The following is a 27455-nucleotide window of genomic DNA, read 5'->3' on the forward strand; positions in this document are numbered from 1 at the left end:
GAGAGTGATGAAAACCGACCGAATATGTAACAAGGTTGAGTGAATCGATACGTTGGTGTGGAAATTAAAATATGTTGTTTTTTTTTTTTTTATCCGTATATTTAAACAACTGGTATAATTATCAGTACCTAATGTATTTTCAGAGGTTTGAAAAGAGTATGTAATCACGATTCGTATACGACCAAAGTAAAGCCGATTATCATCCGAATCGGTGAACCAAAATTTGTGAATAACTGTGAGTCGGGAAAGAGATTCGAAAAATGTTTATGCTGCGATTTTGGAAGCAGCGAATATTCCACGATCGAGGCATTTCGTCAAAACTGGTTTTCAACCCTACGGCGAGCATCGCAAGCTGAATAGTTATTCCCTGTAGAATCGGGGTTGCGTGAGTGCGATCGGGAGTTGCTAAGTCGAAAGCGATGGGTACGAAAATAGACGGAATAATCAATTGCCCTTGTGGGTAATTCCCCAAGGGACGTCGGTTTCAACGTATACTTCGAATATGGCTCGTTGATGTCGAGTCGAATGAAAATTTAGAAGCTTAATTCACAGAAGTGCCTGCTGACACATGTAGTATATATTATGCTTGTACACGATGTCGTTATACGTAGATGCGATTATTAGGACTGGACAGTGGATTTTAAAACGTTGTCACGAGGCTTTGTGATAATTTGTATATTTCATACTTTCGAAAGTACGCGACGAGTCAGGAATGGGAATATTTTCAAAGGTGATATTTCGCATGGGGAGAATAAATTGAAAATAGAATTATCCGTTTAGAGAGGGACTCGGCTAACTGCAGCTTGGAGAGATTTTCTTCCCCCTCTGATCAAACAGAGATAAAAATATCTGAAATTTGAACAGCGCAGGTTAATTCGATCGCTTACGTAACTTCCTTTATTTGATCCGAATCCAACCGCCAGAAGTACAACATCTGGCATGTTCTGACTTTCGGGTATAATGTATCGCACGTTATGTACAACGATCTTTACCTGCGATCGGTCGCAAGTTTAATTTTAAGACAGCGGGGTTGAAGTTCCAAATTTAATAAGTTCCGAAAACGACAAATTCCTAATATTTTTTGTCGTCAAACTTAAAATAAAGGAATCAAACTTTTACGAAACATCAAAGTTCCGAAAGGACAAAATGCCGTAAGAGCGTAACTCCGATAAGTCATATTTCCGGAAATTTGCAAATGAGAAAATTTAATAATACATCGAAATTTCGAACGATAGATTTCCACTTCTGTGGATTTCAGGCTTGGTGAAATTTCACCATATATTTTGATCTTTCTTTGTTTTGGATTTTCGATATTCTCAAGTACGGAATCCTGTTCAACCTGATTTTCGGTTTATCCAATATTTTCCACTCGCCCGTGGACTAAGCTACGCTGCGTGAGAATATTTTAATTTTCCAAATTTTACTCCATTGAAACTTTATTTTGCTTTATCGTAATTTGAATGATCGAAATCTTGCATTTCGGAACTTTGACCCGTCGATTATCCGACCATTCGAAGCTTTGTGATTTCCTAAAAGCTTGATTTCTTCGCTTCAAGTTTCGCCACCAAATAATTCGGAATTAGGCGCCTTCGGAACTTCCACCAGGCAATATAACACATTACACTGCAGTAGTAGATAAAATTGCGGAACGATGTAAAAACAAACTAAAAGAAAAGAATCATATTCTCATATTATGTGCACTTTAGGAATGTCGAATACCTACACACCTGCAATTACTCGGACTGTGATAATCGCGGATAATATAACCGCGACGACGTGACATCGGAGCGTGCTGCATGCAGCATCTATTATACGCCTCGTTTAAACAAGCCTGATTGTCAGTGGTATTTTTATTATCACCAGTTGCCTCGTGAGTCCCAAATCAACACACCACACAACACACACGCAGTCACGGCAGCTAGTCAGATATCACACATGTGTACCGAAGCCGGTAAATGATTGTCACACCGACGTCGTCGGTCAAAGTCACGTGCCATAATCGAATAGTTTACTAACTGTTGCAAGACTCGTGATCCGGTGCTCTGTATAATTCATCCTATGCATCACGTGCCCGGATAACGTGACCTAACGTAACTCGTTGTCGGGCTGCCCTAGGCTAGACGAAGCTAACGACTAGGTATTGCAGCACTGCATTGCCTGATCGTCTTCACGGGGAAACCAGCGTGAACGGGTAAATATGTGAATAATAATCCGCAAGCGAATTGCCGATAATCTGGGTCGAAGATTTTTTTATTCGCAATAATATTTTCGTAAAAAATATCCTGCAACTAGCTGCTGGTAATTAACGTTCCATTAATGATACCGACTATCAAGATGTAGCAAAATCCCGGTGATCAGTCCGTGTGATGATCGTTTATCGCGATAAGTTTGCAACGAACTTTGCAAAGAATAGCGATAGCGAAATCGCGGAGCTTACGAATCGTGCGGATAATATTGAAAAAATTTATTGATGGATGAAATCGATCGATTAAGACTTATATCTGTATGGACTCGGTTGAGTTACACAGATGTGATATATTCGCGGTTCTAAGAGGCGTGAATAAACATGACTTTTACGGTACGGTGAGAAATAATTATGTCGGCAAGCTTATCGAATAAGAGGAAGATAACACGTAGCGACAGCTCGATTCCAGATATAGTGGCTCAATGCCAGATAGCAATGCTCCCGATGGAGGAAGATGAGATCTGACCCGAATTAATCACTCAGGCAAAGACGATCGGAATCCCTGAAGTAGCAAATGTTTTTCGCAAATTGCAGGATCGAGGTGCGGATTTTTAATATGAAAATTCTCAAGCTTATTGCCATAATAAAGAGGAGGCAGAAGGTTTTCATGCTCAATTCGATGACTGATCAATAAATCAAAAAAATACGCTTACGCGTATAAAAATCTGTAATTGTAAATAAAAAATCTTCCATCGAAACCAATGACAAGTTTCGTTCGTCGAAATTCAAATGATCACCGATATCGTCGAGGAGATTCGTTAATGACGGTGTATTTATTCTTCGTTAGAATTGACCTCCAGGATATCGTCCTTAGCATTGACGACCGAGGCCAGGACATGAATTCCTTATCGGAACACGTACGACGTCTGGTCGTAACCGAAGGATCGCTAAACGTTGGAGTTGAAGGTCGGCGAAGAGGCTTCGCCCGGAAATCTATTAGAGGCACGTGATCTTGACCCAGACCATGGTGCGTGTCTCCGAGGAGTACCCATGAGAATCGGACCGGATAGTGTAGGTACCGAAATGTGATTTAGGCAAACGGGGGAATCGGAGACTAACAATAATAGTCACGTCGCGGTTGTTTCTTTGAAAGAAATGTAACGGATTCCAATTGACGGAAGTTTTGCATACTCAGGAATTTTTGATCAATTTTTCCGCAGACATGATTTTTTCATTTCGTTTGACATTTTTAACGACGTTACAGGTATACATGCATACTTGCCGAGACGTAAAAACAGCCAAGGATCGTGCTTTTGAATATTTCGGCAACATAGCTTTTCCTCCACAAAATTAACGTGGGTAGTTGGGTGGGTACATGATTCCAAAAGACTAAGGTGTCCAAAATGCAGGTATAATACACCTGCTTGAGAGTATTAATAGAAACGTTGATAGGATACAAATGACCGGGGTGAACGGCACACTCTTGACGCAGTCAAAGCGCCAGGCTTAGTTTCGTTGTCACGTAGCCAAGAGAACCTTCAATTTCAAAGACATCTAATTAAGACGTTGATTCGCCGAGTGACGAGCGAGTTAAAAACGTTCAAGAGAATCCGCGGTATACACGCAACAGTACAAGAATATAATACGTATAAAGTAAAGTAGAACGTATAAAACGGTCACGTATAACTGCGATGAATAGCCGTACATGGAAATATTTAGCAGTCCGCGTAAAGCTCGTGTCAACTTGAAAAGTGGTAATTTTTCTTCAAGGTAAGACCTTGCAGGGTACAGAAGTAAGAAAAGAGAGAGAGAGAGAGAGAGAGAGAGTGAGAGAGAATTGCGCAAAACGAATTTCGTCGCCGGCGAAGAGCTTGCGTGAAAGCACAGTTCGCGATTTCATTTACTTTTTCCCCGGAAGTATTTTTGGCAATAGAATTTCACTGCTTTCATGACAATTATTCGTTTAACGAGGCAACTGATTTACGTTACAGATGTTCACTCACGTTTCGCAGGCTGCAGAATATACAATATACATGAACGTACACAAATCGTAAAACGCTCAACGACACACATTCGTTCCGGTGACGTCAGTCGGAGAGCTGTTTTTTCGACAATGGAGAAGAAAGAAATATTTGTAACTGCAGTTTCTCGATCTGTAACTCACAGGCAGCAAAAGCCGGTAGTCACTCGCCACGTGACCGGGATCGGTAGAGTTACTTTCTCTTGTAAGAAACAACCCTCGGCAATTGGTCTGGCCAATCAGAAAGCGGTCTTAAGAACGTGTAGGTTGGCCAAAAATTCATACTTTTCATTAATATTATTGCAAGATTGAGTATTCGTTGATTTGTTCTACTCGTAAGTTCTCTTTAAAAAAAATAAATACACAGATAACAAATACTGGAATTACGAAGAAAAGCTCGAGCATCGATGCTTTGTATGATATTGTTTCGAAATTGTTAAAAATCTAGTAGATTCGTTCGATTTTAAACAACGATGTCTCTTTTGATTTGGAATAACATTGTCTAATGTTGTTAAATTGTATATTTAACGATGCGAATTACGTGACGAAGACAAATTGTAGAAAATAGTCTTTCCAATGATACGAGCTATCATATAGAATGAAATCAAACGAGTCTATTAGATTTTGAACAATTTTCAAGCGATCTAAAGCGAGACATCAATTCCTAAGCTTTCCAATTCTACGACAATTCTTATTTTTAAAGAGATCTTTGTAGTTTACGAATAGAAAAAACTCATGAATAATTAATCAACGATCATCTCGTCATGAAATTATGAATCAATTAGTATCAATTTCTAGTCAAAAAGCCTCTTGAACCCTCTCGAACGAAAGCGCAAATGATAAATCCTCATCAGTTTCATCCCCTTTCACTGTTTCGTTACGAGAGCGTTTAGCCGATCCATGGATGTTTGCCAGATATTTGCCATTAGGCATGAATGATGCAAAGGTGGATGCGTCAACGGATAGAGATTCGTGCCGTCACGTCCGATGTTTGACGCTGAAACCACGCCGCTTCAGCGTTGTACGCGCATATAAATTAGTCATGCAGTCAGCTTTAGCGTTATGGATGGGTTCTATTTTAGTCCGCGGTGAGTTTTATATAATAACAAAACAAAACAAACATAAAAAAAAAAATATATATAGGATATACGGGCACGTACGAATCGCGCGCGAATCAACGATCCGTTTATGGATGTTAATTGGCGATAATTGCATGTACCCACTGTACTATTATTATCGGTGAATATTTTCTCTGAACGTGCAGCTCGCGTTTACAGCGCGCAGTATACACTCGGAAACGTTAAATTTACATCATACACGTGATGCGATAAAATTTTACCACGTGTTTCGATGCCGTATCTATTTGACTAGTGAAAGTTGCCGAATGAATGGATTTACCTGTCAGCGTGTGTGTTGTTTACATGCTGCATAGTGCATGTATTATACATTTATACATACAATTAATCGATTACGTTGTGTTAGCTCGATTTGTCGAGGTTGTTGATTCCCAGCAATTGTTTCTAACTTTCACTGCTGAGGGTACACGTTAAGATAATGAATAAATAAAAGTACTTGCGAAACAACGGATTAGGGATAGCAGCTTTGGCAGTTCAACCTTCACCTCTATTTTTTTCGGTCATGTATTTTGTTCAACGCGATTAATCACTCTCTGCATCCTCGTGTACCAATCACACGCAGTCGGTGTGTAACATACCTTGAGCATCAATTTATGGTTCAGCCAGTTTATAGTTCACAGGTTCTTTGCATGGTGTTATGACATTTCAAGATCGCGAGCTCGTTGCTCAAGGCAATTCTTGAAAATCATCGGAAATATCGCAATCGTTGAGGTTCCACGTATTTAGGGAATTTCCGTCAATCGTTCTTTAACAAAATACGTGTTGATTTTTTTCTGTTTATTATTTCGCAGTCAACGATACGAGGAAAGCAAAAAAAAACTTTTCCGCATCGCCGAGGCTTTTGCAAGGAGTGTAATAAAGAATGCAGGGACTGCGGAGCTACGAAGAGAAGCTTGAGCTTCATTTGGCGGATGTCTGTAAAGGTGAGATTCTTCAAGTGCAGAGGGACTCCAATTAAAACTTTTCTTTCAAAGCTTTTGAAACCGAACGCCATGGCCGTTATTCGCTGCCAGTCGTCGTTTCTCCACGGTCGTTATTACACGATCATAATCTGAAATATCACGTTCGTAAACCGATTCACAATCAGCACAGGAAGTGATATACATATAAGCTTCGGATTCTCAGATGATCGATTCAATTGACTGTTCGTAAGTATATAAAAATGTAGAAACAAGGGTCGTTGTGATAATTTGGGATTCTCAGACTTGAGGTAAAACAGTTTTACACCATACATTTCGTTACGAATCAAGAATCGATATTCACCGAGTTAGGCAGCAGCAAAGCGATCAAGAATTTTTTTACGCAATTGAATTTTTTGTTATGCTATTCGTGGCGCAGACATTTGGCCGATTTTTATCGATAGAGAGATAATTTTCACGACTATACGACGAAATTACAAGAGTAATATTCAGACGGCAAGACAGGTTTAAATTAGAACGCAATAGTTATAACGTCGATGTCAATATTTGAGAAGATAGCGAAGATGCTTGGTCCGATAAAATGATATAAGACACGCAAAATGTGCGAGCATTTCGCTGACAATGCGGATTACAGAACTGTGGTCGATTATCCCGAAGTGACGTTATCTAAATTTAAGTCGGGCTCAACTCCCCGTCTGTTCAGTGTCATTGTCAAGAACCCGTTTTTATATCGATCCCTCTCCAAACAATAACCACAAATATACCGCGTACAAAATACAAAAATATACGTCTGCTGGCAAGATTATTAATTACAATACAAATAACATCTGCAGAATCGGAACAATGAGGTATGAACTAATCAACTACGGTAATAAAATTCAATTAACCACAGTCATTAATCTACCTATTGATATATATATGTATATATATATATATATCGAGGTGATTGTGTAAAATTCACGTGAAAGTGCAGAAAGATTTCTACGCTGTAGCATTGATGGGATGCGAGATGATTACGTACGGTAGAAATAACTCTCGGAATTCAATTTAACTCTGCGTAACTTCAAGAGGTGATTGACTCTGAATTGAGTGTTTATAACGCACTCTCATTGTTACCCATCTCATAACGTTATGATTTTCTTTGCATAATTTTCGCATCGTATACACACGAGACTCGTACTTTACACACAGTTTGTACGCATGCCTGTGTATAAGCTTCTCAATGACAACAGGCGAGAAATCCGATCGTCGGATAACCGAGAAGGTATTAATAATGAAAATCGATTGAAAATGTAATAATACGCAGTGAACAGTCTAAGAAAAGATTGTCAGTTCCTTGACACTAATGTTGAGGCAAGCTACCTCGACTGAAGTAAAAACCTCATTGTAACGATGAAATGTTGTTACAATAACAATGACAAACCGTAACGCTGCAGCGTAATCATTTCATCTGTAATCACTTAGCGGTGGAAAAAATACTGACCAGAGTTCACGACTAACGATATAAGCTATATATAGCTTAGTTTTGACGATTCACAAATATGATTCGACGATTATAGTCGCAGGTAAATTTACTCGGAACTATTAACGCGAGTCATTGATGAATACTGGGCTTTGAATGGAATATTTCATTCCTTTATTTTTCAAAGGAATTATTGTTATTGTCTTAAATATACAATTAAGGAACGTGATCGGCGATTCGGCGTAAAACTTGGAAATCAAATATTATAAAAAAAAAAATAAAATAAAAGTAAAAGGAGGACGAAGAGTGGATAGTCAGAAAAAGGAAAGTAAAAAAAATATTCAACGGAAATTACCTCGATTTTCAACATAATTGTAGGTCAAGCGCGGTAAGCGATTCGGATAAAAACGGTCGGAAAGTATGACTGACAATGAACGAGGGAAAGGTCGTCCGATAAGTTGCGCAATATTTCCGATATCGTGACGCAGAAGAAACTGGAAAAAACTGTACTAAAAAAAAAAATCACCTCCACAAAAGATGAAAGATAATAAAATATCGACTGTCTGTCACGGTTCGTTGTGCGGTTTCAGGAGTTTTTACTAAAAGGATTTATCAATATTTAGTAAGATATGCTGGAACTGCTTTGATCCGAACGGCATGAGCGCGGGTCCTTCGAAAAACCGGAAGTGTGTACCGGAACAGCGATTCGTCGCGATCTAATTATCGTTACTTTGCTGATTAACGTCTGTACCGCGAATAAGAGAACGGTGTCGTATAACATCTATTGTACGTACGATATACGAGGCATGATATTCTACACAATTCCGTATTCGCATGAAAAACTTGAAAGCATTGTAGATGTTGGACAAGGCTAACAAACAAGCGTCAGTGGCTTCTTGTGCAAACCCTACAACGTGTATAATGTACAAGTATACGCAGATCGTACGATACGTGTGCAATTTCCAATCTTAGTACGTGTCTAAGACCACGTTCCGTAGTTTTAATCAGTCGATCGAGATTTTCCAGAAGTGTAATATTTGCGCAAGAATAGCGTCAGTTTCGCAAGGATTTTTCCCCGGGTTGCATAATAATCATTTCCGTAATTGTCGCAAGGGTAAAAAGAAACAACGTGAGATCGTGTTTAAATTTGTGTTCGTTGAGAGGTTTAGTAGCTGTCTGAAATCTGGCCAAAGTGCAGTTGGAGAAAATTAATCTAGCGTATTGTAAAAATGCTTGGATAGATGATATTACACGTTGAAATTGAGAATAATGGAAGGTAATTGTTTCAAATTTGTTTGGTTTTTAACCAAATTTGGTAAAAAATAAAAACAAAATAAATAATTTCGTATTTGTCAAACAAAATTTCAGAACGAAATCGCATAATCGATCAGAATTTGTGATGTTAAATAACGGTATACCACAGTATAAAATGTGTAAAAATGTACGGTTTATAAAAGAGATGAAAAACTGAGAATAATACCGAGAAAAAATAAACAAAAACGATGTAAAAAAAATACTTTACGATTCGTTGAACGGTTTGCAAAATGCGGTCAAGACGTTCTACACGGAGAGAAGAAAAAGAGCGGATTTTATTCAAAATTGCAGTTTGGTAACAAAAAAAAAAAAACCTACCCACGTCAATTATATTTTCTTATTACAAATCTAACAGATTTTACTCCGCACACAGTGGTTTTTGATGATTCTACAGTAGACTTTGCACTTTACGAAGTATATCTGACCAAAAAAACCTGACGCGTCCCTCTTTTCCTACAGTTTTGAACAAAATCTGTTCTTTTATTCGCCCCGTGAGCGCAGGTATCAATAAACATAAGGTAGCAAAGAATGGTGGTCTTTTTTCTCTATAAAGCAAGGCAACTCACCAGTCAGGAAAGAGAAGAGGAGCCGCAGCAAGGATGTCGCGAAGTAAAGTCGTCGCTGGCGGGACGTGCGGAAGGATTACGGGGGCAAAAACCCCGCAAACCCCGGCGCCTCGTCCATGCTTAGCTTCGTACCGACCCAGATAGACGGTCAGGTATCCCAGGAGACGGTAATGCGAGGGCGGAAGTGTTGCCAGGAGATCCTTCGTGGAGTTTATCCAGGTCTCGTGATCCTTGGCGTAGTTTTCTGGATCAGGAGTTAAAGTGGATATGTCGCGCGGATCGTTCGTTATTACAGGTAAATTCTGAGTCGACGAAAAGCGTGATCAATCCACATCGTTTGTACAAGATTTCAGACAACGATGTGTAAGTATTTAACATACGCGTTCAATTTTTACACAGTACACCGAGAGAAATTTTTAGTTCCGGTTGCCCCTCAGCACTTGACTATTTTCATTTTTTATCACAATCGAATAGTATAGTTGTAGGTAGAAAATGAAAATTAGTTTTCTAGCTGTTACCGGAAAGTCTAGCATCCGTTGCTATTCTTTCTCGTTACGATCACTGTTGCTAGACTTTCTTGCGACTGTTGCGAAAATTTAACGCTTGTGCGACAATAAATTGACGTTAAAGCCTTGTTTAACTAAAAAAAGTAGAGTAAACCGAAGAAACTGATTTTGCGTTACAATTACCAAAAAAGGATCTACGATAGCGCAAAATGGTTAGGCGTACCTCGTTTTTCGTAATTCCGACAATATTCAAACAGTTGTTTTAACGATACCTGTTTTACTCAATTTTTCTAGTTACTATACCACATGAAATTTTTCTCAGCGTATAAATAAGAATCTTGCGAAATTATCGATAAAGGAAAGAAGTCGCTCGTTTTTTTTTTTTTTTTTTGAAAAGTGTGAGACGACTCTTGACTCGGCATATTATGCATCTGTAATAAGTTATTGTTGCAAAAAATATCGGCAGGAATACCGAGTCGGTTACAAATCGGCGTCGACGTGACTTGTGAAAAGTTTGAACACGCGCTGCAAATGTTGGCAGCGATTGCTGCCGCGATGAGGAAGGTACGTGTAGAATTGCAGGTTTTAGGTATATGCATAAAATACAAGCTTCGCGTGCTCTCGGAAACTCGTCTACTCGCTGTCATAATAGGAAGTCTAGAGAAGCTCGCTGAGAAGCCAGGAAAATTATAACAATCTCAAAACTTATTATTAGTCAGGCGGAGAAGTCTGCAGAGTTCACCTACTTTGACCTGTTCGCGAGATGAATTATATCTGCTTGGAAGATGAAAAAGAAAAAAGAAACAATAAACGCAAGATGGAAGAAGAAAATGGGACAAAATTATTCCGCTCCAAATACCTCTGCAATTTTTATTATATTTATAAACGATGCATCGTGCAGTGTGAAATATTGTTGACAAACCTTTTTTCTTTTTTTTTTTTTCTTCTTTCAACTTAATTATTGCATCGTATACAGAGTATATTTTATAATTTGTAAACTGTAAAATTGAAGACGCGTGCTTTTCGTACGATTCTTATAATCGACAGTTTACTAACAAAAACGGAACACGCGTTAATTTCGTTGAAATATTTACCATACCAAATCATCGTTCGCGCAAACACGAGAACGAAATAATGCTTTCGCGATTGTACGGATGAAAGACTGTCGTGTCGAATCTATTATAAATTTGCTTCACATTCGATTCTTTACAATATTTTTACGCTGCGTGTAACGTCGTCGGTATTTTTTTCCTTGCAACGAAATTTTTCTTTCAATCTAAAATCCAAAGAGGAAATAGAATTTTCCGAGAACTTTGGTGCAATTCGTTTGAGCCGCGCTCCATTTTCCGATGTGAAATGACTCCACTGAATGAAATTCGCTAGAACGGATCGAGTGATCAGTTATATTTATATGTATACCGTACAGTTCAAATATGCGCTTCATTCAATTGAAATTGCATTCCGTGTTTGCGATTTATTCGTATTCTGTTCAAATTGAATACTGCAGTGAATAGAAAGGTATGCCGAGCATGTGGGTAAATCAATTTTTGATCAATTCAATAGAGCTGTTCTAATTCGCTGAATACAGAATATTCATTCGATATAATACGCGCAGGTATTTGCAACGGAATGTTCCAGTAGTTTCGCATATTCAAACTAATCACATTTACGCTTAATACACAAGATTGACGATTCAATTTTTCATTGAATATATTCTCCAGATACACAATGCAATTTTATTAAAATATGAATAGCTTAACGGAGGTCAGAAATTATTATACTATACAATGTATAAATTTTCAAACTAAAACTGCCCAGAGAAAATCAAACTTTTAATCGTGTACGCAAACTTGCAAAAAAAAAACCACATCGACAGCAAATAGATTTAATTCAATCCGAGGAAGCTTTTAATTATAGTATAAAAGAGTATAAACAACTTTATCTATTGAAGCGAACAAAAGTTTGAATAATAGATTTTACAGGGTAGCGTCAATTTTGTTCCCTGGCTTTACCCGTCAAATAATTCAGAATTCTCTGACGTTTTCCCACGAAACTTGGGTAATGTTGGGTAGCTTTTATGACCAAAAGCTGCTGAACTTTGAATACATAAATTTGTATCTAAAAAATACATAGTATCGTACTACTGTTCAAATAATTAGAAAATGAACAATACCATTTCGGAAAGTTAGGTTAACCGATTTTACAAAGCGTGGTTGAAGTTTGAAAACGATTTATAAAAAAAAAAAAGTACATTTTTCATCCCTACGGTCCGTCATAATTTCCAAACTTTTCCCGCTAGACGAAATCCCCGGTTTTCCCGGTATCTAGGAATTTGACCGCTTCTAGGATTAATTTTTTTCCGAGAATGCACAGCCGGCAATTCGCACAAGGATCTAATAAACTATAAAAAGACTCACGTGCGTGGGAAAGAAGAAGACTGCCGACCAGGGTGGAGGGCACAACAGGTTGCGGAAGTTCCTTGAGGTACTGCCTGAGCAGAGTGGCAGCCGTTGGCGGACATCCGGTGCCCTCGAGGTCGGCATCGCCTCGCCTCTCAAAGGCGGCACGGAGCCGTTCGGCAACGCGAGGACTTCCGCCGGACAACCGGAACACGGCCGAGCTTTGAAAGCCGTTTATCTCGATGTAGCTGCACAGCCTGTGGACGACGAATGGGACCCCCGTGTCTTGGTGAGGCTCTATCAGGTCTAGCCGTACACCAAAAACGCGGTTCGAACCCCCCGATCTGCCGAGAAGCGATACGGCAAGGACTCGCTTGACTCTCGCCAGTCGAGATTCGTCCTACGGATCGGGAGAGAATTACGATCATCGATTATTTCGACGTTTCGTCGAGGAGCTTTTCGCCGGAGAAGAAAAAAAAAATTTACACCATGATTACGTGTTTCGCGAATACTTGCATAATTGATAAATGAATTTTACCTAAGATTTCTTAAGATCACATGGAGATTTCTGTAATCCTGAGTGATTTTTCGTAGCTACCGAATGATTACCTCGACGATTACTGATGCAGAATTTTATTTTAATGTTACCGATTTCAGTGTGATACCGGAGATTAGAAAATGATATTTACACCTCGATCGATCCGGTGAAATACTTGTTGTGTTTTTTTATTATTGTATTTATACGATGTAATCTTGCAACGTTGATTATACGTCAGACTTTTATACTTGAAAGCCACGCGCAGAGATTTATTTATATATATATTTGAATCAAGAATACTGGATTTATGAACAAAAGTTTGGGTGTCAACGAATTGCTAAAAATTCGGTAGATTCGTACGATTTCATTCTACGATGGGCACATTTTAGTCGGAAGAGTATGTTTTACAAATTTATTGAAACACTTTTTACTCTTATCATGTTCGCATCGTCGTTGAATATTTGATTTTACAACGTCACGGCCAACACTTAATGGGAATATCGAACCGACTGCTGAAGGAAATGAAAATCTACTACGGTTATTTTGGAGGAAATAGTCTTCCTGATGAAACGAGCAATCGCAGAGTGAAATCCAACGAATCTGCCAGATTTTCAAGAATGTTTGAAACGAAGGATCGATATCTATAAAGCCGTTATTTACAATTCCAATATTATCAGTATTTGGATTTTTTAAGAGATCTGATTATAATAAATTGATAAATACTCGATGTAAAACTATCTCGTAATGAAGTTGAATAAAAAGTATCGATTTTTGGCCAACCAACTTGATTCTTAAATAGGTATGAATAGAAAAGAGAGAGAGAGGAAGTAACGTTGAATCACTGTAATTATTTTCAAACAAGCGAACAACAACTTTGGGTCTAAGTATTGCGAAAATATTCATTACAATATAGGAATTCGTATTCGTTATCATTTTCAGAGGGATTTCTACATTCGGATGTTTATGTTTATCATTGTTATCCTCAATCCCGGCGAATCGATCACCCGACCGATTCGAACGGAGCGCGTAGGAATTCTGTAAAGACAGTTCGTAAAAATTTCATAAATTACCGTGACTAATTCTGTCTGAAATATTACAAGATAGCTCAAACTGTTGTGCATGGATGTTGGGAACCTTGGTAGAATTAATTACGGTTATACGCGAATTTCCATTAATTCACATCGTCCTAAATTAATTCAATATCTTTCCGAGAAAAAAAGTGTTCAAACAACAGATGAATCAGTCGAAGTACGCATTAGGAATGTTCGTTGGGTTTACTTTACGTTTTAAAAATCGCTGGCATCTTGACGGTGAAAATTGCCAATGAAACGTTTGAAATTCATCGACATTTCCTCTTTCGACCGTAACATCGCAAACATCTTGTTTCTACGAAGGTAAAATTAACACGAGCATTGACCTTTCGTCGAGCCCTGCGTGTTATCGATTACGTGTAGCTTTCCACCGCCAAAACGTTAATGAGAAAAGTGTAATCACGTTTATTTATAGCCCGAGGGTATAAGGTGTACAATTTGTAATATCGTACCTCTAACAGTTAAACTTGGAGGAGAATCAACACTGTGCGGTATTGTGAAAAATGTAATTTTATAATTGTTGTACGAGTGTGTAAATAATCTGACGCTTCTATTGTGGGATAAATGAATTTTATATTTTCTCTCAAAGTAGAGAAAGAAAAGAAAAGAAAATAGCAGAAAAACACAACACGCAATACAAGCCGAATAACAGCGCGGCTTGCTGCAGCTGGTTGCGAAAAACTCAGCTAACCCGAACGATCAGGCAAACTCTGTCTAACTCAATTATTTCCAGTTGATACTGGAACTCGAGTATACCTATTACAAGTATAACAATGGTTGTATACGAAATTGCTAAAAATAGTTCATAACAGCAGAAGGCAATTTATTCGCGCTTATATACGGCTCGTCAGCTTTTACCATGCGATAAATGATTCGCTGAACGTAACGCTTCTCCAGCTGGTATGGATTAATTAAAGCCCCACGTCGAAAGTTCTCGGAGGGAATTATTAAAGATCGCAATTACACTGCAGTTCTAACGCGTCGTCGTCTTATTGCCAAGTGTAGAACGTAACCGCTATATTTCGCACGATGACATTATACACACGTCAACGATGCGTCCATGTTTCGTTGTTTCATTCACAAGTTTATACATTAATTTATTCATTCATTTCTGCACTTGCGATTTCCGAAATTCTAAAGCCGGACGAATAACGAAACAGATAGAAATAATTCGAATATAGGCTCGGTGAAATGGATAAAACATTTCGAAAAATTGACAGTATAAACAAAAATGGTGAGAAATGTATCGCGTATCTAACATGTACGTAAATAACGCCTTTCGTACGCTACAGAGATTGCAGAAACTCTGTATATCTACCTATTTGACACTATTTCACGAATGTTTACCAATTATACATATTTACGTTGAATAAGATTTGTTGTGATTAAAGATAACTCGGTAAGTATAATAACAGGCGAGTGGAGGATTAACCTTTAATCAATTTAATTTAATTAAATTAAACTCGAGCTGATTGTGAATGAGACTGCAAAGTTTAAAACCGTGGTTACCGAAATTGGGGGCTTTCTTTTAGCTCATGAGTGTAGATTTAACAGCGACGAAACCGTGGTCTGATTATTTACGGCGTGATACAAGACGCGAGGCTCGAATCGCCGAGAAAGGTCGAGAATAACAATCAAATGTATCCGCAGGATGATAACATCGAGTTGAAAGCTGAGCTAGTAAATTGAGCGTTTTCCGATACGCGGTATACACAGATTACATATATAGGCGATGCAAGCAAACGCAACAGGACAGAAAATCAAGAAAAAAGAAGGCTAAACCAAGAAGTTGAAAAATTGACCCGTTTCCGACCGTTGGAGGCGTCGTTAAGTATAATTACAGGGTGGCCAAAAATTTTTGGGAAAAGAATTCCATGACATTTACAGATTTTCAAGGACCTAAGACTCATTTTTCCTTGACATTTTCCCAGTTCTAGTAAGCAAGTCACTAAAACCCGAATCGTTCACCTTATTGACTCTATATTCGGTTGACATTCAGTTCGAATTGAATAAAAATATAATCTAGAAAAACGTCAGTTCAAGCCAATTTGTTTTCTCGACGAAGAAAAGTGAACTTGTTACCTGAAAAAATCATTTCCAATTCCGATGATAGAAAACGGACATTTTCAGTTTTTTCCATGACCCAATTAAAAATCCCTTGAAAATTCCAGGTTCTCCATGACCCCTTTTAAATCCCCTGACCTTTCTAGGTTTTCCAAGTTTTCCCGGTATTTCACGCGTGCGGCCACCCTGAATTAAAAAGGTAGAACGATGCGCGGACCGGTCGATTCGGACAATAAAGTCTGATTAAAAGGGCAAACGCATTAGCGTTTGGGAATTAAAACGCGATCCTCGCGCGATCACTCGCGAACCAAACTCAACGCCCCACGCGTGCCTAGGTAATTTCGATTTAGTTAATTACACCCACCGGTGCGGCATGATGAACAGCAATTTCCATGCCCTTGATACTTGATTAACAACGTACCGTGGTTACCGTATACCTTCGGCGAGAATAAATTCCCTGGACTCACCTTGTCATGGGCTTGCCTTGAACGCGTCGGGCTTGCTGGCGATGCATGGTTATGGTGGTGATGGTGATGGTGGTTATGGTTGTGGTGATTGCTGTGGTGGTGGTGATGAAGAGTATCCTGCTGGGGTCGTCTCATCCCACTACGCCGACACCGCGACCCACCGCCGCACTGTCGATCAGAATTCAGAAAGGCAAATTCAGATTTGCTTTTTCCTCAAATTACGCCGCAGTTCTTAGCTGCTCGTATTTTTTTAACAACAAGTGCAAAAATTTTGTTCTTTATACAAAATGAGCACGAGCTTCGTAGCGTAATTCCTACCATGTTTCGAATAATGAAGTCAACTGAACAAATAGATTTAACGCTACGATGACTGGAAAATGTGGTACTGACAACTGTAAACACGAACGATTATCCGTACGACATTTTCTTGTTAATCCAAGAATATTCAAACCCGTTTTACTAGGATTTTCTAGTGAATATAAAACAAATGAAATTTTCCTCGGTGTACAGTCGTGGAAAATTTATACCTATAATATCGAAATATTGTCAAGTCTTATCTATCTAAATCTAAATTTACAACGGATGTGAGTATAGCTTAGCGTTTATTTATCTGTATCAATTTAATCCGAAGCAGAAAAGGTATCACTGAATGGTCCTGAACGAGTTCATCGTGATTAACGGACTCTGATAACGGGCGTAAAATTAAAATGAAACACGACGCGGTTCCTTCCTTCCTTAGTTCACCTGATACTCTTCTCATATATATCGCGTTATGAACACGATTCAGCCTTTCTCTCCTCGGTCGCATAATGCCGCCGAACAAGAACATAATTTTTCTCCGGTGTAAAAACAATCTCGCTGCGGCGTGAAGAGTTTATTTTAGAGCGTATAGATTTTCGAGATGCGTATGCCAGATGTTTTAAAACCTGACTGCAAAACGAAACAAAATAGATAGAGAGAAAAAAAAAAAAAAAAAATGTTAAACGTATAGAAAATGAAAAGTTTAAAAATATTCGTCCGAGTAATGCGCGGTGTTGTCGACCTGCGTGATATGCGCTCACAAGTGACTGTTTATAACCAGAACTTGTACACCGGATTACGTAACAAGTGGAAATATTCCATGCAACGGTGCATATGGACGGTGGATATCCGTTCTTTGCGGTAAGCTATAACTTCGAAAGCATAAGGACAATTAACAATGGATAAGATAAAAAAAGGATAATAAAAGATAAGGTTGACGCTGATTTAGCCGCTCTGTACGATCCGTGTAAGCGATACGCGTTTATACTTTGAAAAATTAATTGTTTATGGATGATGGGTGAATTTTTTTTTTTTTTTGTTCATCTTCCTCTTTTGTTATTAGATACTTTTCGAGGAGCGTATTTACAAAGGCGTTTTATTCATTACAGAAATATATTTATTAATTATATGTTAGTAGGCCAATTATTTAATGGGACAAGGATGAGTCATAGTTGAAAAAGGAATAAGAAAACAAGGAGATTCATTGCCAGCTACTTTTTGAATAAAATTTTCTGTAAAAATTTCAATGCTTTTGACCAATGTAGAAGGACAAAGGCTATGATCATCAGTATTCCTCATTGATTCCCAGTAATTGATCCGCACCGTGCGGTTGCGGATGATCGGTAAAACGATAAATATTCAAGTAGGCAAAATTCAAGTTACAAAAAAAAAAAGAACAGAAAAAAGACTGTCGCAACGATACTAAAATTTTATCAAGCAAATAAGACGGGGGATAATAAAGAAAAGAAAATCACTCTTATCTATTGTCTGAGATCCAGAGAAAAGCTCTCGGTCAAGTTTTCTGGCCGGTGCGGTATGAGCGAAAAAAATGTATTCCGCAATAGCTCTTCCTAAAATAAGAATGTTTTTGGAATATCGGTAGAAATACATACAATGCGAATGTACGTGTAGCACCGTATGCGAAGCAATCAATTTTCCATCATGCATGGATAATGACGAAAAGGGAGCACCGGTCGACCGAGAATGCGAAATAAACGGGCTCCGAAGATACCAGCTGTGTATTTGCACAATTTATACATGCGATATACGTACACAAGATACATGTATACATACAGATAGAACTATCGCACGTATATGCAACACAAGGGACGAAGGTAAACGAAGCCCGTTAACGTCGGCGCGGCGTTATGACGACGTTACGCAACGCGGGCAAACGGCAATTTATAGATAAATCAGGAGCAACGTAATTTGGATGATGATAAATTTACGCTGCCGACCAATTGGTGAAATTGTATAAACGTCGGGCGCACCATCCGCCCACGTATAACTACATAATCACGCGCAACCTGCAGCCACGCAGTATTTGCCTAACCATGACCTTAATTTGCACCTTGGAATTATTGCCGATCTCATAACAAGCTGGAATGTATAAGGTATTAGGTATAAGGTTGTACCAACGACGCGTAAGAGCACCTCGACTATCGTTTGCGGCGCGAGTAAAATTAACCTGTCGTTAAATAATTTATATACCTATCCTTCGGTGCTGTGCGTTATTCGTTACCGTTCGTATAAATGCACAATTGCTATTCGACGACGGAACGAAAGCGAACGAATAGCGGAGGCAAGAATTACTCTCTTGGCCTGCAATTATGTTCGTACGTGCACACGGAACGAGAATCGCGGTGCTCCGATCTCACAATAACTGGTCGTTACACTCTGACGATATATTTCTAAGGCTTATTTTTCCAGCTTGAGGATCCTTGATCCTATTTCACAGTTTATCGTTCCCTCGTTTTTCCACGGCGAAACGGACTGTGGACTTGACAATAACTTCGCTTCCAGGTTGCTGCCAAGTTTGCTACCAAGTTCGTGGATAGACTGTAGTGTAAAGTAAGGAAGAGCGCAAAGTTACTCTCTAATCTCTGTGAGATCGGCGTGTTACGTGCGGACGGTCTGAAAATCGTTAGAATCGTAATTCGAGCATTCTATTAAGCGCGACGATTCGCATTGCGGTTCAACCCTTTCAGTCACACATTTATCAACTCAATATTTTGCTGTGAATTTTGGTAATCGAGGGTTTTTGGGTTCGCTGATGACGAATCTGAAGTCGGAAATCGATAATTTCTAAATCCAATACGGCGTACGTAAGATCGAATAAAACTATCAAAAATTCTATGATTCTAACCGAAGCCCGTTTCTCTTGTGTTTTTGGGATGATTCGAAGTTGTAAATGAACCGCGATAAGGCCAAGGCGTGGAAATTTTTTACGTGGAACACCGAGCAGCCCACTGTGACCGAAAGGATTAAAATCGGGACTTATCATCGAGCAGCGTGATACAGTCATAACGACGCCAAGGAAATCCGCCGCAGGCTTCGACGCATATCATGTACAATAAGGTGAAATTGGTAATAAAGCTGGATGCCTGCGTGTATGATGAGACTCAGTCATGAGACTCTATAATTTAAACAATTTTGCACCGTATAATCGGTGATCGGTAATTGGCGAATGCAGGCGCCGCCGCCTCAAGGCAACGCCGTTGTCCCACATCGCTCCTTTTATTTCATACACCGACACTCGATACGTATCGCGTGCGGCTAACGATTCTATATATATATATATAATATGAATATATATATATGAGGATTATATATATATATACACACACGCTTATATCGCGTACAGCAACGGAGTAAAATAATAAGAAGGGAGCGCCGTAGCGACCGATTTGTGACTCATTCGATTTCTGAATGGAATTTTCCCACAAGTTTAACCCGCCTTTCGCACACCTATCGTTGTGTGTCGTTTCGGTCACGTGCGGCTTTATAGATGCTGCGGGCAATCGAATGTGTGCGGTTATTCGAACCCGGTGTGAATCGAACGCTGTACCGCTGCACCCGGTCGCCTCATTACGGTGCCAAAATAATTAGAATTCCATGAACACGTAGCTGGTGTGTTGTAGCTTGTATTATTAGCCGATCGAAATTTGATCCGCGGAGCAATAGGCGTCCGTGTCGGTATTATTGTGCGAATATCAGGGTGTTTGAGAATGAAATAATTCGCGAATCTCCGCCACGGCATCCCCTGAAAAGTTTGTTTAGGTTGAAAGAGAGATTTTTTTTGAGCTTTATTGTTCGATGGTTGAATTCTTTCTGTCCCTGGTTACAAGATTCTAGAACATCCTGTTTCCAGATGTAGCAACGACGATGCAGGATATTTTAACTGTCATTGGCTAAACATTTGTACGAGTAAAGGGGTAGAAAAATTCTATTGGTTTCAAGTTTATTCTGGTTGGCAAGGGTGCTTTCTTCGAAGGTGCGTGCCTGACCTTTTCGGTAAGGGATTTAAGAGGTCCTGCACTTGCGGAAGACACGTTTGTAATGAATAAAATAAATAAACAAATAAAATCAAAGGTTCGCTTTCCTCCGGAATTTCCTGTTCCTGCATATATATACGTAAATATATATAAATAATCTGATGACGCAACACGATATCTAATATTGTTTAAAAAAAGCGTATAATTATCCTTCATCGATGTCATCTAGATGTATTTATTCAAAGACGAATTTCGAATATCTCTATAGATATGTATCGATGATCGATTACACGACAGATATACCGGGTTTAGTTTGTCCAGCCGAAAATTTTGATAATTTCTTTTACCCGAAGTTTGATCATGATCAAGAATATAAAAACTCATTGAAACTACATGCAAGCGGCAAGAAGAAAAAGTCAGAAGATTGAATTACTCACAGAAGTTTGACAGTTTCGTTGAATGTCGATTGCAAATTCACCGCATATTATAAAGTTAACCAAACTCGAATGAAATCGTTATTAGAATTTCACTGCAAAATGTTCACAACTCTGCGAACATATTATACACACACACATATATATATATATATATATAAACACAAAATACGTTCGCTCGATTCAATTTTCATTAATTAAATTACTCGGAGTGATCGCGTTTACAAAATACTCCTCTAATCTCACGTACGGATAATACCAACATATACGTATAAATGATACATCGCGCACGCAATAGATTTCGCGTAATACGATACGCTGGTTTATACAGACATATCGTCTCAGGAGATTACGGTTTGAGGAAATACGATGTAAGGATCGCATCGGTTAGAAAAAGAAAGCATGAAAAAAGCAAAGAATTACAAAGTAGGTTATGCAGCTGAAGTATTACACGAAATACCCATGCGAATTATACTCACAATACACTCTCTCGCGACTCTCCACAGGTTGAAATATCCTAAGTTCAGTCTGACAGCTGTCCGGCACAGCAACGGTTTTCCTTTTCCTTTTCCTTTCCTTTCCTTTCCTTTCCTTCGTCCTTTCCTCTTCCTTCTTCCAAAGTCGATCTTCTTTGTATCTCTTACTTTTTATATTTGCGTCCGTTTCTCTTTCGCGCAACGCGATATATCCCCAGATATATCAATGTAACAAGTCGCGCACACTAGCTTTTCTTTCTTCTTTCAGTGGTAGTGGTTATCAATTAATTAAACGCGATGTTCTATTTATGAATATCGACTACACGGTATTATAATTTATACGTTACGTACTACTTAGACTATACGATTTGCGTATGGTAACACGATATTTTATAATTATTCAGTGAAACTTGGTAAAAAGCTATTTCGCGGTGGGTTTCGTCTATTCGATTTTGGTTGTTTTTTTTCCCCCACGATTGTTATCACTACTACTACTATTATTATTATTATTATTATTTTGATTATTATAATTATTATTACGGTTATTATTATAATCTGAATAATACATGCACAGCAACGCGAATATTTGTTTGTTTTTTTCTTTTTTTTTTTTTACTCGAAATTTGAAAAATGGACTCGTCAAAAACCGCGAGACGATGTCCGAGAATTACGCGCCAGAGGCTGCGAGAAGCAATCTCTTTCACAAATTATATTTATAACCAAAGTCCCGAGGGCGTTGATCCGCGTTCGAAAAAGTATTTTTTATTATTATACGTTGACGCGCGGCGCGAGAAGCGGAAGAGAGAAACTGTCGAACGATATCAGGTAGTTGAGAAATGGAAAGAACGAGTGGAGAAAAAAAAAAAAAAAATAAATAAATAAACAAAATAAAAACAAAAACAAACAGATAAAACTTTTCGACGGAGATTCAACGTTTCTGTTTCCGGCGTGCCCTCCTCGGATGTTGCCGTATAAATAGTTGCGTTACGTTGGAAATTGAGAAACTTACGAAGTATCGATCGCTGCGTAATCCTGCATCATCTCGGTGCGATAATGAGAATTAGAAGAAAAAAAAAAAAAAAAGAAGTTTTTGTCGTCGGTGCGAAAGCTTGAACGAAATAGGATATCGAGGGGAAAATTATGCGGGCGAAAAAATTTGCGAGCGAAACTGGCCCGCCGGGCCTTAAATATTTTTAAACTTCCCGATGCCAAGGTTTGTGACTTTGCCGAAGGGTTTCAACAATAAGCAAAAAAAACAACGTCTTTATTGTCCGATTGCGATGTCGATTGTTCTTTTGTTACTCTTTGCGTCTTGTCGTAACGCTCGTTTGCTTCACGTATTGTTGCGTATGCGAAAGAAGATATCAATTGTCAAGGTATAATTCGACTAGGCTTGGGTTCATGTCCCATTCACGGCACATCATAGGCCCTTTAGCTATAGGCGCAGGGCGTTGCCTATGGCTGCTTCAGGAAATGAGTGGATACCAGCCGTAGGGTAAGCATCGAGGGTGGTTCACGAGCTTAGCTCACCTCGCCGCCCCCAGGCCTACCATGTTTCTCTGTATGTCGCTAAGCTTCACTACCCTTTACTCGCGTACGGAGACTCAGCGGTCTCTTCACCTCTGAAACAGAAAAGGGTACAAAGCCGCTCTACGTTAGTTGGCGAATTACTTGTAAAAGAGAAAATTGTGCCGATGATTTTACAGGGAAGATCCTCGTTTTGCAAATTTATGAATTCTCTGAATGATCGATGGATTCGGAGTGTGAAATTTAAATTCACACATTTAAATTCTGTACATCGCAGTATTTCATTTTTCTTTTCGTTCCATCGAGAGAAACTTCTGGTCGTGGTTACTCGGTCCTTTGATTACGATATTATTCGTCTATCTCGTCAAGTTAAAGACGTAGTGCTATGAAAATGATAGAAATACTATTCTTATTTATTATAGATATTGGAACTATATTTTCTTGTAACTATTGCGATAACTTGATGCTGGTGAAGCGGCAAATCAAAGTCGAAGCTCCGTCGCATTGAAAAAATGCGGTAAATTTGATTTAATTGTAATTTTAACAATAATATTTAACCGGATATTACACAGCGACACCGTTTAGCTTGTATGGAATTTTTCACACAAAGTGTGACGAATGAAGTTTTACTCAATGAACGAAAATCCGTACCGTACAAGCGTAAAAGTTACATGGTTCCGGGTTTCTTTGAATACCGGTGCACACCTACCTATTTGTACAATAGCAACAGTATAGTCGTCGCGAAAAATTTACGACTTCGTGAAAGCTCTCTCATTTTATTAGACGGCGGACAAGAGATGGATGGTAAGCGCAGTTATGCGTAAAGCGCCGCGATATAAAACTCCCAGCTTCTTATTTCGCTGACCGTTTTTCGTAAATCTTATATCTTGCGACTATTTCCGCTAGGAAAATGAATTCGTTAAAGAAGGAAAGAAGAACGGGGGTTGATATAAAATTCGAGTATTATAATGACGGGAAAAGCTCGTGTATACAGCGAGGGCAAGTCGCGAGGTGAAAAAAGCTCATTCAAAGGTCGGCTTTTGATTGTACGTCGACCCTTGGGAATGAGCGAGCCACGCAGTTAATCATTGCGACGTATCTGCGTCAAAGCTTTGCGTGTGCCAAATTAAGGAAGACGAGGTACGTCGCGATGAAAGAAATATTGTACAGTGAAAAGAAAAAGAAAAATTTTATTTTCATATAAATCAAAAGTGTTACAATGAATCGTCACGTCAATTTGAATGTATGATTATACGAACTTGTCGATCGATTGTTGAATGAATTATGCACGTACAACGAATCCTTCGATCAAAGGTTTGGTTTCCGTTAAAATAAAATAAAATGAACTACATTCACTGTACAGATTTAATTCATGTTGTAACTTTGTGTTACAGGAAAATAGCGGGGTTCTCCGATAATGAAGCAAATGTATATTCAAGGAAATAGGTGCTCTCGAGTTAACGTCTAGAGAAAGACCGTTGTTACAATAATAGTGGTTGGCTCGGTAATCAAGTAATTCATCTATTTGTAACGCGCTTTCATCTTGAAGGGGTAATTGTAAGATTCGCTTGTTTGAATATACAGGGTGGGAAGGTATCTTCGTTGCAATATTTATACGGCAATTAGAAGTTTCAGTATCACGAATAGTTTGATACGATATTCCTCGCTAAATCAAAACAGCAACTGCAGAGCTTCACGAGCTTTTATAGTTATTAGTGGTTAATTCGAGAAGCGGTTTCACGAGAGAGGAATTAAATTCATTGGAATAATTGTTGCCATTTGTGCGCCCCGACACTTAAGCGCTTAATAACTCGATATACATGACTTATTAACCACGCGTGATGTTTCTCGAAAATAGTTATCATTGCAGATGAAAACAGGCGTTCGATACCTTTCACCCACTTTTTCCTTGTCTCCTTTTCTTTTTTTGCATTGCGCAATAAATTTTCATCGCACTTGTACGACAAATCTTTTTCTCTGTGGCAATGAAAAATTGTTCTACACACGGGGAAAAAGATTAGAATAAATTGAACGCGACGTATATGTTGAAAACTATTGGCAGTACAATTTATTTGACGGTACTAAACCAGCTCAGCTGCACCATAAATTCCTCCCGTACATTCTACGAATTCCGATATTAAATTACCGCTCTAATAGATCGCAGGAAGTGAAAAATGATCGTTGACGGAAATGAACGGATCGAGAAACGGAAAAACTTTATCCCAAGGATGTTCGTCTCTATTTTTTTTATTTTTTTTTTTCCAACTTTGACATACTTCGTGGTGATAAATAAGGGTAGGTACGAAAATTGGATACCGAAATTTTTAACTCACGAAAAATCATTGACCGACCATTTCACGTCTTGCATATATCTAGACTTTTTGAAAAGCAAATAGAAAAACAGTAATTTTAGGTCGGTACGCGTAAGTTGGTCTCAAGGTTCCGCGGGTCGCTCCGCAGCTGACGTTGCGTTTCTTCCGGGTGGCTGACCCGCATTCGGGTTCGGATATTCGAATCGTTGAACTTTCTTCTTGGGTTAAAAATTTTACTATTTTGTGTATTTCTTTTCGTGGTATCGTAAGCCCGATTTTTCTAAGCGTTGTGGACCGGAGAAGATATCAAAGAAACGTAAACCCGGAAAATTTGACCGTTTTATTCGAGCTATTCGATAACTCGCGTGAAGCACTGTGATCGCGTCGCAAATATCATAGTTATAATATAAATTTGATCGCGATCGAGGAACCGGAAGTATAAAGTGAAACGGTGTGAAAACGGCGAACAAAAGTAATAAAAATGCTACGGCGAGTTTATGGTGTTAATAATAAATGTTGGAAAAAATCAGCGAATAGAAATAGATATTTTTAAAAATGAGGGGGTTGATCGGTTACCTTTTAGACGATCTAAGAAATCGGTGGAAGCTAACTCTCCTCTCTCTCTCTCCCTCTCACTCTCTTTCTCACACTCTCCCTCTTTTTCTTTCTCTCTCTCTCTCTCTCTCTCTCTCCCTCTCCCTCTCTCTCGCCTCGGTTACGAACACCTTTCGCCGGCGTCGAAGTTCCGCTCGTCAGGTCTATCCTGAGACAACGTCCGGAGGTTTCTCTGTCTCGCTTCCGCGACCGGCAGGCATGTAATTTTCCCGGCTCGAGCGCAGCGTCACGACGCATCTAGATACATAGCGGAGGAGAAGCGTCGCGGCGCCGACGCGCCTTCGTCGTCGCCGAATCAATAGCTACCCCGTATCACGTGACGCGGGCAACGCGGAACGAAGACACGATAGAGAGAGAGAGAGAGAGAGAGAGAGAGAAAGAGAGGAGAGACGAAGATGGAATCGATATACACGCATGTAGGTATGCTCGATTCCTGAAAGCGTACACACAGCCGCGTGCGTAGAGATTTACAGGAGGAATGGAGTTGGCCGTTGTTTGTTGTCGATTAGCCGAGACGCACGAGTAAACAGACGACAGGATTTCAACCCTCTTTCGGTGAAAATATCACGGAGTCACGGCGATCAGATGTGTGCATAATTGTACAATGTTTGCGAGTCTTGAAATTAATTTAATTTCAAAAAATAAATCTAGGCTCGTATCTCAATTTTAACAATTAAGGAAGTATACTCGGGGTGTACCGGAGCGATTTTCTTCATTCCGCGGTACGTTGTAGCGCATCAAAGGAAATTAGACATGGATTTTTTATTACGTGATAATTCGACCGTTTTTAGAGAGGTAAAAACCACCCCTAGAGTTTACCCAAAAACACACAGGATGCAACCCCTGAAGGTAAAACACTGGGCATATTATCGTTTGTTGATTGTAAACAACGTTCAATTGGTTTGATCGGAAAAATTTTCCGTCGCTATCGAAAAATTGTAAAATATCGATTTTTTCAGGTAAACTTTAGGGGTGGTTTTTACCCAATCGGTGGCCGAGTTAGCACGTGAAAAAAAAACTGTCCAACGTTTTTTCATGTACTAGAAGATAACGTAGAGTGAGTAAAATCGGTGAGCTATATCTCGCAGGTACACTTTTTCTTGAAAGTTCTACTCGAAACTCTCTGAA

The 27455-nt window shown here is 39.0% G+C and overlaps 2 protein-coding genes across 3 annotated transcripts in view; one reads left to right on the top strand and one right to left on the bottom strand.

Annotated features, from left to right (window-relative positions):
- LOC107220517 (protein FAM13A) overlaps positions 1-22723 on the bottom strand; it is a 42518-nt gene extending 19795 nt beyond the window's left edge. The window contains exons 1-4 of the mRNA XM_015659151.2: positions 21877-22723; positions 16669-16836; positions 12527-12908; positions 9604-9847 (exon numbers count right to left, since the gene is read on the bottom strand). Of these exons, the coding sequence (XP_015514637.1) occupies positions 9604-9847; positions 12527-12908; positions 16669-16803 (761 nt within the window). The 5' untranslated portion in view covers positions 16804-16836; positions 21877-22723. The remainder of the gene's footprint in view (positions 1-9603; positions 9848-12526; positions 12909-16668; positions 16837-21876) is intronic.
- Positions 1-27455, top strand: part of LOC124295281 — a 37394-nt gene that overhangs the window by 1447 nt on the left and 8492 nt on the right. Inside the window, exon 2 of one of the 2 annotated variants that reach the window (XM_046744728.1) lies at positions 6133-6264. The exons of the other annotated variant lie outside the window; for it this stretch is intronic. Within the exon in view, the coding sequence (XP_046600684.1) occupies positions 6133-6264 (132 nt within the window). The remainder of the gene's footprint in view (positions 1-6132; positions 6265-27455) is intronic. 2 annotated transcript variants of the gene reach the window in all.

This window comes from Neodiprion lecontei, chromosome 1 (genome assembly GCF_021901455.1).
Source record: "Neodiprion lecontei isolate iyNeoLeco1 chromosome 1, iyNeoLeco1.1, whole genome shotgun sequence".
Lineage (NCBI taxonomy): Eukaryota > Metazoa > Arthropoda > Insecta > Hymenoptera > Diprionidae > Neodiprion > Neodiprion lecontei.